At 39.1% G+C, this 10,399-nt stretch overlaps 1 protein-coding gene across 1 annotated transcript in view; it reads left to right on the top strand.

Moving 5' to 3' along the window:
- Positions 1-10,399, top strand: part of slc8a3 (solute carrier family 8 member 3) — a 39,684-nt gene that overhangs the window by 17,676 nt on the left and 11,609 nt on the right. Inside the window, exon 3 of the mRNA XM_014025715.1 lies at positions 1,990-2,096. Within this exon, the coding sequence (XP_013881169.1) occupies positions 1,990-2,096 (107 nt within the window). The remainder of the gene's footprint in view (positions 1-1,989; positions 2,097-10,399) is intronic.

Raw genomic sequence — 10,399 nt, 5'->3', positions numbered from 1 at the left:
AAAAAATATCAAAACGTGAGACTAAATTATCGAACCGAACCGTGAATTTCCTGTATCGTTGCACCCCTAGTTTAGTTTTGGTGGACAAAACTATTAATAAATAGTATTTTTAAACAGGTATAGGTTGGTCAATTTTCCCCCTAAGGAACATTTATTATCATAAAGTTAAAGGATCTTCAGAGGATTAATTATGTGGCTATAAATGCAATTTCATTACTTCTCCCTTCACTACATCTAGGCAGTATATACTGTATGTGTGTGTATGAGATCCCACTTCTCCATTCAACTTTGGTGCTTCTTCTCAATCCTGATGAAAACCGAAATACTATCCAAGGCTGCAGAGCTGGTGCTGCAAAGATGTCACCTGACCAAAAAAAATTAAAAAGGAAAACCCTGCTGGTGGGATGTGAATAGAAAAAGAGAAAAAAAAGGTGGATTGCTCTGATGTGTGTGGTATGTTAAAAGGATCAGATTGTGCAGTTTCTCTACATCCAGGACTTTCTAGAAAAGGGGATTTACGTATCTGTAGGCATTAATGCTGTATTTGCTCTGTCTTGTCTCATGATAATTTATCATATTATAATTATTGTGTATGTGATAAAGGTAATACTTTTTGTGTGGGTGTATGCCTGTTGTGTGGATAGAGTTTTATTTGTTTGTGCTTTGTGCAATTTCATGGCAGTGTGAAGTGTGTCAGTGCTTTGCTTGGTACAAAACTGACTAAATGTCATGCTTTTGAAGTAAATCATTAGGCTGTCAGGGAATGAGTTGCTTTTTGACTTGAAACATGACATACGAGCAGCTATCTCTACCAAATGCTGTCAGGTCACTCATCTTAGCTGCTTTCCAAATATGCTCTCCAAATAACAAGGAGTAAATGTTTTGCTTGCGTGAGGATGAAAAGTGTCTCGCTGTGAGATGTCAGAGTCTTTATAAAGTGATATCGTCCTTCTTTCAGGCCTTGCTGTGCCACTGTCGACTGTTGTTGTCTTGTCAGCTGCTCGTGCGGTGTGCTCTCTGAAGCCCAAGAGAGCAGATGCAGTGAGTGTCATGACTCATTGTAGGTCTGTTTTCATTTTCCAGCATCAGACAAAGTGTGATGTAACGTTTGTTTGAGCTCGACTAAATTTTAACCAAGCTATTCCTCTAGGAGTCTCAGCTGCGATGTGGCGGAGCACAGAGACCTCTTGGCACACACTGACCCCCTTAACTGCCTGCGCTCATCAATAATTTTTTATAAAGATCAGTTAGGGTGATCAGTGGAGATAGTGTTGCTGGGGCTGATGTGCCCTTATTGAATTAATTCTGTGTGATGATGTTACACACAGCACTTTTACAAAGATGGAACCTCACCCCTCTGGACATTTGGCTTCATTAAAGCGATGCTATCCTTAAATCGAAGCAATAAACTTGAGAATGGACAGCTTCCTAACTGCGTCTTCTGTGCCTTGCCATGTAATGAAGTCCACAGTGTCWGACTAGCTGTTTTCTTGAAATAATTCTGTCTGAAAAGAGAGAAAAACAAAAGAGAAATGATAAAGATGGTGACAGGTTCTTTTATTTATCATTTACTCACCATTTTCCCCCTTTGAGAAACATGAGTATAAACTATTTACAGTCTAATTAATTGCTGCTGTTATGTTTTCATCTATTGACCCTGATATCAAGAGCTTTTTACTCTGTCTCACTCGTACAGGATAACATCCTKAGTGTGGTTGTCATGACACTTGTGATAGCCAATGAGCTTACAGGAACCTGTCTGTGTGTCCCGTCTGACTGCTGACACACAGGCCGGTCCTCAGCAAGTTGACCATTCACCTCCTATCTTTCTTCCATATTGGTTATTAATCCCACTTACAGTGCTCTTCCTGTGTCCCTCCATTGTAAATTAACCTTTTTCTTCTTTTCTCTCCCCCTCCTCTTGTCTTTCTCTGTGTCCTACCTTTCACTACCCTTATCTTTTGTCCTCCCTTGTCCTCACCCTTGCAGCAAATTCATTCACGTGAAAATTATTGACGATGAGGAGTATGAAAAAAACAAGAACTTCTTCCTGGAGCTGGCTGAGCCTCGTATGGTAGACATGAGTCTGCAGAAAGGTGCAGTACTGAAATGGTTTCTTTCATTCCTGACTTTTGTCTCTGTCTTTTATTCTCACATTGTCATTGCCTGGTTTCAATCTTTTTATTTCCCCGTGAGCACTTTGCCTCGTTTGTTTCTCCTGAATCCTTAACTTTTATTTGTCTACATCTGCACCTCCTTCTACCCTCCTTATGACTGTATGTCATACCAGATAACTGCAGTAAAATCTGATCATTTCATCATAATGACTCCCCAACACTTTCATCAATTGCATTAAAAGTTTGCTTTTATCTCAAAGAAGCAAGTAAACATTTTACATAAAAACGTTTTAATCTAAATGCAGAGCCTCTGTTTGTCTGTTTTTGAGTGTACAAGCAAGATTATTGATTTACGTTTTTGCCAAGAGAAACAATTGTTTTATACAGTAATAATTGTCACAAGTTATAAAGTATAACTTCACAATTTAAAATACTTTATGTATCATTCATCATATAGCTTATATTTTTGGCACAGGACATGAGCACATTTGCATTTGTTTAATTCTGATTAAACGTGACAAAAAGCTTTTTTTTCTTTAGCAATAAGAATATACGATAAAAGTAAAAGATAGAAAAAATTAAATCAATGCAAGTTGTCATCACATGTTTTGTTTGTTATATTGCACATGTCTCGCTGGTAACGTCTGATAAAAAGAAGCCAGTGGTTTTTTTCTTCCCTTTTTCACTTTATACTGTGTTATGGAAATGTAATGCAGTGCTACCTAAACACACTCATTGTCAGAGAAAAGTGTGGTGCAGGTTCCACACATGCACACAAATTCAAAACCAAAACACACACACACACATACAACAATGTTGTCAAATATCTGTTTAAACTGGTTTTCATGTTGGCAACCCATCCATCCATATGCTATCCCATTTCTGTGGTTGAGTCATAGAGGCAACAGTTTTTAAGAGGGAAACCCAGACATGCCTCTCCCTAGTGACACTCTTCAGCTCCTCCTGTGGGATCCCAAGGTGTTCCCAGGCTTGAGAGGACATATAATCCCTTCAACAAGTTCTGGTCTTGCCTCTGCAACTCCTCCTTTTGAGACATGGTGGGGAGACCAGCAAAGAGAAGCACTCAGGATGCATCCTATTCGAGAAGGGGTTCTCTGCAGTCACTAAGTAGGAGTTTCTTATTTTTTGGGGGGAGGAGTTTACCCAAGACATGATTGGTTGAATTGACGGTGGGGCAGCTTCAGGGCAGCTTGGTCGAATTAGCCAGGAAGCACCAATATTTTTTCAAGTATAGATATTATTTTAGTTATAACTTGAGACATGAAGGTGCTAGCTGCACAAAATTTGAACGCAGTTACATGTGGTGGGACATATAACAATTTTGCTTGGTCACAACAGCCCTAACCAGCCTGTAAAAAGCTCCACCAATCATGGTTAGGGCAAACTCCACCCAGAGAACAATATGTACTGCAGAGACTCCTACTTGTCCTTATCAAATTCCCGAATCATCTCAGCTGACTCCTTGTGATAAAATGGGGCAGCGATTCTACTTTGAGGTCCTCCTATGATGGAGCTCTTCACTTTAGCTCTAGCACTTCGCCAGACCACCTTATGAAGTATGATCCTTTCAGCTGCTTAGATGTGGTATATTATTTTGTCAGGATTTATACTTTATGACCATAGATGAAGGCTGAAATCAATGATTGAACTTAGGCCTAAGGTRGYCTGGTACCAAGTACCCCTTTTGAGCCAGCCTTTGTGCAAACATGGTGTTCATAAAGCACTACTTAATTTAAGATGAGGAGGGCCGTTCCTCCCAATCACGTCCCCCTCTAGGTAACTTTCAACAATGAAATCTCCAGATGACAGCTTTCAAGGACATCACGTATAGAAACCAGGAAAGCCCAGGAATTTGAGCTGCTGTTTGTTGCATACACACAAACAAGAGATGAAAGTCTTTTTCAGGAGATTCCTCAGTCTGAGACTGGCATGTCTTCTACCCTCCTCGGTCGATTCAGAAGACACATGGAGGCAAAGAGGAGGGACTGAAACACTCTACCTCTGTAGTGCCTCTGTACCTCCAAGCAAGGTAGTTACAGAGCCAAGCAAGCTGACGTGAAAAAAACTCAGTGTCACTGCTCAATAATGATAGTGAACTTTTGACATTAGTGTACAACCACGCACTAACAGGATTAAACAACAGCAAACAGATTTATTACCAAAGTAATATTGATGACGATGCGGCACAGCAACTTTTTAGTAGATTATTAAAAAAAGTTGTTAACCACAAAAAAGGTCRCTAAAGGAATTTGATTCAGGTTGTTTTGTGAATGATACAAGGCAGACGTCTGACACACATTGTGTGTTGAGCTCTGATTCAGCCCTGCTGAGTTCTGCTTCATGCCTGTTTTGATTTTGTACAGAATCTGTTCAATGACATTAGATAAATAAAGTTTATCTTGTGGCCAAGCACTAACATGTGGCTACGAGACAATTATTGCAGTCAAAAAGAAAAAAATTGTGTAGGTCTTCTGGACGGGTTCTTCTCTAATGAAACGTTTCGTCTCTCCTCCAAGAGACTTCTTCAGTCTGAGAGTTTCAGGTCTCTGTCACAATGTTTCTAAATATCTGACGTCTATACTTGGTCCTTTAGTTGGCAGCTCAGAACATCACATATAGAACACTATGGACTTTGTGGACAAGGTGAGGGATGTCAACATGGAGGCGGATGAAACTATGGTCTCTTTTGATGTTACATCGCTCTTTACGTGCGTTCCTGTTGATAAGGCAGTGGATGTGGTCTGTGCAAGATTGAAATCAGACACCACTCTCAGCAGCAGAACCACACTTTCCACAGAACAAGTGTGCCAACTCCTCAAACTGTGCCTGGAGTCAACCTACTTCACGTACGGTGGCAATATTATAGGCAGAAACATGGGTGTGCCATGGGATCCCCAGTTTCTCCTATTGTTGCAAACCTGTACATGGAGGAAGTGGAAAAGAGAGCCTTGATGTCATTTTCAGGGGTGCCACCGAGCCATTGGTTCAGATATGTTGACGACACCTGGGTTAAAATTAAAGCCCAGGAAGTCCAACATTTCACTGATCACATCAACTCTGTGAATGAATATATTAAGTTCACACGAGAGGATGTAAAAAATGGCAGGTTGGCGTTCCTGGATTGCGATGTCTCGGTTTCGGATGGAGGACGGTTGGAAACTGGCGTATATCGTAAGCCCACCCACACAGACCAATATTTGCGTTTTGACTCCCACCACCCACTGGAACACAAGTTAGGAGTGATCAGGACTCTGTACCACAGAGCAGACAGTGTCCCTACAAACCCAGGAGCCAGGCAGAAAGAGAAATCACACACACGACAGGCCCTGGAGCAGTGTGGTTATCCTGACTGGGCTTTCCTGAAAGCAGACAGGAAACACAGACAGGATTCCATGCAACCTTCAGGTGAAAATGAAGACCCCAAACCCAGACCCAAACCAGTGGTTATTCCGTATGTTGCGGGTGTTTCGGAGAAACTGAGACGTTTGTTTTCTAAACATGATGTCCCAGTAGCTTTCAAACCCCAAAACACATTACGGCAAAGGCTGGTTCACCCCAAAGATCCGGTGCCTCGGCACAAACAGAGCAATGTTGTATATGCTGTTAAGTGCCAGGAGGACTGCGACCAGTTATACATCGGGGAAACAAAGCAGCCACTGTTCAAAAGAATGTCCCAACACAGAGGAGCTACATCTAATGGCCAGAACTCTGCAGTTTTCACTCATTTACAGGCCAGCGGTCACTCTTTCAGAGATGAGGATGTTCTCATTCTTGATAGAGAGGAACGTTGGTTTGAGAGAGGAGTRAAAGAAGCCATTTTTGTGAAGAAAGACCGTCCATCATTAAACAGAGGTGGGGGCCTCCGTTTTCAGTTGTCTCCCTCCTACAGTGCGGCCATTGCCAGTATCACTCCACCCTCTGTTAACAATAAGTGTTAATTAGGTGTCAACGATGGTCATGTGATGTGAGTATCAGTCACATGGAGGCTGGGCTTAAAAGCCTGAATTTTGCCTGAAACTCTCAGACTGAAGAAGTCTCTTGGAGGAGAGACGAAACGTTTCATTAGAGAAGTACCCGTCCAGAAGACCTATACAATTTTTTTCTTTTTTGATTTTTTACCTGGATTACTGAGATGCATCAGGACAATTATTGCAGTCATTTCCATGTAGACTGTTGATTGTTAACATGAACAAGTTTAAATTAATTATGCCTCCAAGCAAGGAGGCTTACTGTTCTCTGGTTGTCCTTCTGTGCATTACCATTCCACCCATCACACTGTCTTGTGTGCACTGTGTCTCCTTGATTTCAATTAAAAATTAACATGATAATTGTTCTTGGCCCAACGGTGGTCTGAAAACATTTTGGGGTCAAAGGTCAAATCTGAAGGTCAGGTAAAGTGAACTTTGTTGTTTGAATGTCCATATTTTGGATGATACACATAACTGGTTGGTCACTGAAATTAATGATATGGTAAATATCAAAGAGGAAGTTATGTTTAGACAATGATATTTTTCAGTTTCAGGCTGAGTCATTTCTACATTCTCCTCTCTGTCAACATGCTCTGGTTTCATCGTCAGATGCTGACCATGATTAAGCTTSAGGGTGGATAGAGCTCRCTTGCAGCACACCAGAGGAAAGAAAACAATACAGATTTCTAAGGCTATGTTCACACTGTAGGTCTTAATGCTCAATTCTGATGTTTTGAAAAAAATCTGATTTTTTGGCATTACATTTTTAATGCGACCTCCATCAGACTCCAGTGTGAACTCCACACGGCACTGATATGACCCGCATGCGCAGAAATGATGTTACGTCAGCTGGCTGTTTGTTTACAGAATTAGCTAAACGTGCTGCAAGTTGCGTGTTTAGCTAACTCTTCCTGTAGCTAACTCTCAGGAAGATGTATTCAGACTTACCGGTAAATGGTATAGCTGCTTTAAGTCAGCAAATAATTCTCAACAGCTCCCTGTTAGTGTAATGGTAAAAAACAGTACTGCCATGCAGGAGACCCAAGTTTCATCCCTGATGTACCACTTCACTGTTATTTATTTCATTTATGTCCCCCCAAAAAACTGTTTTTATTAAATCTCCATATTTATATTCCCCACCCCAATAGCAAAAAGGAATATCCACTCTTGATCATTACCAGCACATGAACTAAGTACCCATAGCTCATGTGAGATCACAAAGAAATAACAGTTTGGCATGAGAGAGCAAAATTATGTGTTCAAGGTATGACCAATGACAAAAATTACTTATCATATCATATTTAGGGTACACATTATAGAATTAGCAAGTTATGATCTTCTAATAACTCATAAATTATCTAACCTTGAGACACTATCTTGGAATAAGGCAAAGTTGTAAATGAATGCAAATAACAGTCTCATAAATTACCCTCAATTGTGAGTTCTTCTCTTGAAAGAATTTGCTAAATTATCTAAAAACTGTGGAGCCCTTCCAGTAACATAGATACAAGAAAATTTAATGCATGGTCACAAGATAATACCTTGTGGCCACAAGATAATTTTGACCAATCCTGTCTTTTTGTGAAAGATAAAGACGTTGTCAGATTACATATGAATAAACTGTATTTGTGTTTAACTGTTCAAAGGTACCCCTCACTTTATTATTATTATTATTATTTATTTTTTTTTTTTTTATTGTTAAAGTCAGTCCTGAATTTGGACACCACTGCCCTAGGTGAATGTCAGGAAACAGATTTTTGACTGTGTTCCTGAACGCAGTATGACTCCTTTTGAGTGTTGGGTTAAAAAAAATAAAGGTTTATGGACAAATACAACTCTATTTGTCACCTGTGTCCTATAGCTTCAGCATACTGTATAATGCAAAGAATTACTTCATGCTTAATCACAAGTGCCTGATTAATGTCATTCATTCCTGTTTTAAATTAAATTAATTCAAACAGTCTGCACGGACTGCATAATTATCTTGTGGCTACACATTCAATTTTTCTGTCCAGTGTCACTGGATGGGTTTCGTAAAAAACAGAAATAGCCAAATCAATTAAATTCATATGCTGGACGTTTAAGATTAAAGGAAGTATGCCAAACATGGGACTTTGGATTTGGAGGTGCCAAATTTGGTGGAATTTGATGKATTTACTCAAGTATAAAATGTAAAAATTAATCCATAAAATCACGCACAAAGTTGGGGGATAGTAGTATACTCGGATCAAAATTTTTGCTTATTATTTTAACTGAAATTTATTTATGTTTTATGACCTTTATTTAATCAGGAAGTCCCATTGAGATTAAAAACCTCTTTTTCAAGAGAGACCTGGCCAAGATTGGCAGCAGCAGGAGCAAATGCAAATATTGGCCTCATTCACAAAATTCTTAAGTCCGGAAATGAGACCACGTCATAAAAAGCGGTTGAAGCGAGTTTACCTCTAACACTCCTTCGTGCCTCCGAGCGAGATAGTAACAGATTCAAGCAAGTGACATGATGTGGAAAAAAAAGGGAAAAAAAGGCAGTCCTGCAGCTAAGTAATGATAACGAACTAATGATATTAACGTGCGACCGGGCCTCTCCTGAAGCAACAACAAACACATGGTCGGCTGTAATGGCTGCCATCTACCGGTGTTCTGTAAAAGTTGGTCTACCTGAAAAAAGTTTCCCCACCAGAGGGGGCGCTCGTGAGACACAGAGGATGAGATTGTTTTTGAGTGGGATTCTGATGCCTTTATTACAGAGGAGGAACACCAGAAACTTTTAATGATACTGATGAGGGTGAGCCTGATTTTGAAGGCTTTTGATTCAGCTTCATCTACACTTGTTAGAGYCACATAGCTCTATCTGTTTGTTAAATCACACCAGTTAACAAATGAGCATTGAAAGTTTTTGTTGTAGTTATTAAACATTTGTTGTGTACCTTTTAGTATATACTGTACGTTGTTAAAATAAAATTAAAAACTGATACAACAGTCAAATGATAATTTTACTGATATATATAAAGACTGCAAAGGCTGGAAAATGCTGAAGTCCACATGAAATTAGAGGTAGTATGAGAATTAAAATTTTTATGCTGTTTTAAGATAAAAATAGGGGGTAATATACATGAGATCGTATTATGCACAAATAAATACGGTAGTTTTCCTAAATTTCTTTAAGTTTAAACACTGCTAAACAGCACACTGGTATTGAAACCAATAAGAGCTGCTACCAGAGTTTCTACGGGCAGTGTTTAGTGGGCGTATGTGACTAGTGTTCTAAAAATAGCCTGAGTGGAGATCCTCATTGCTGAAAAGTGAAGCTGTGGGGGCATTAGTCTTTTTTATATGTAGATCTGCCCCTCCTCCCCACTTTGTTTACTTTTGTTGCACAAACTGATTAAAATGTCGCACATTTTAAGATAAGAATGAAAAAATTACTGTAAATGTAATGAGAGTGCAATATTTATATGACAAGCGTCCACTTACTATAGTGAATGCTGGCTGTAATGAATGTTTGATTTAGTTAATAAATGTTTGAACGTTATATGATGAGTACTTAATGAAAAAGCTGTTTGCACAGCATCATATTTTATTAACATGTCTTTGCTTATGAAATCACTTATTTATTTGTAGAAAGAACAGAAGGCAGTAATTTAGATTATCATTGATGCTATAACAGGTGCAACTTTATCACATTGCCATGTATCATGCGATCATTTCATGTTTTTCCTATTATCTTGTTGTTCAAAGTTACTGATCTGCAGCCGATTGGCTTTTTTTTGTCTCCCATAGACTTGAATATAGATCACTAGACTGAGCTCCGCCCATACCGTCCACTGGTAGCGTCTGTGACAACATGGAGGAGCAGAAATGGCGTCCAAAAAGGGCAACAGCTCACAGCCTCCATAGAAACTAATAGATAAACAGCAAGCTGAACCGGATCTGTTTCACAGATCATCTGTCATGTTTTTACAATAAATTAATAATGATGTTAATTTCATTCAACAATCATGTAAAACAGCAGATATATACCAGAAAAAAAATATTTTATAGGTAACAATGATCTAAACCAGACCTGAAGTCAGCCTGTAACTTATATTTTAGCCAGTTGATAAATGATGACTTCAGCTAGTAATAAAGTATACTATATTTATTATTTCTTCTTACTGTCATAAAAATCAGAATATTTATATTTACCAGTCAACAGTTAGAAAATGCTCTCTGGTTATAGGATGAAACTTGTCTCTATTAGCTAACCATCTTCTTAACAGGTCAGGTTCCTCTAACAGAAACCTAAAAATACTT

The sequence above is a fragment of the Austrofundulus limnaeus genome, unplaced genomic scaffold, assembly GCF_001266775.1.
Source record: "Austrofundulus limnaeus strain Quisiro unplaced genomic scaffold, Austrofundulus_limnaeus-1.0 Scaffold493, whole genome shotgun sequence".
Taxonomy (NCBI): domain Eukaryota; kingdom Metazoa; phylum Chordata; class Actinopteri; order Cyprinodontiformes; family Rivulidae; genus Austrofundulus; species Austrofundulus limnaeus.
This window is presented reverse-complemented; position numbering and strand designations above follow the sequence as displayed.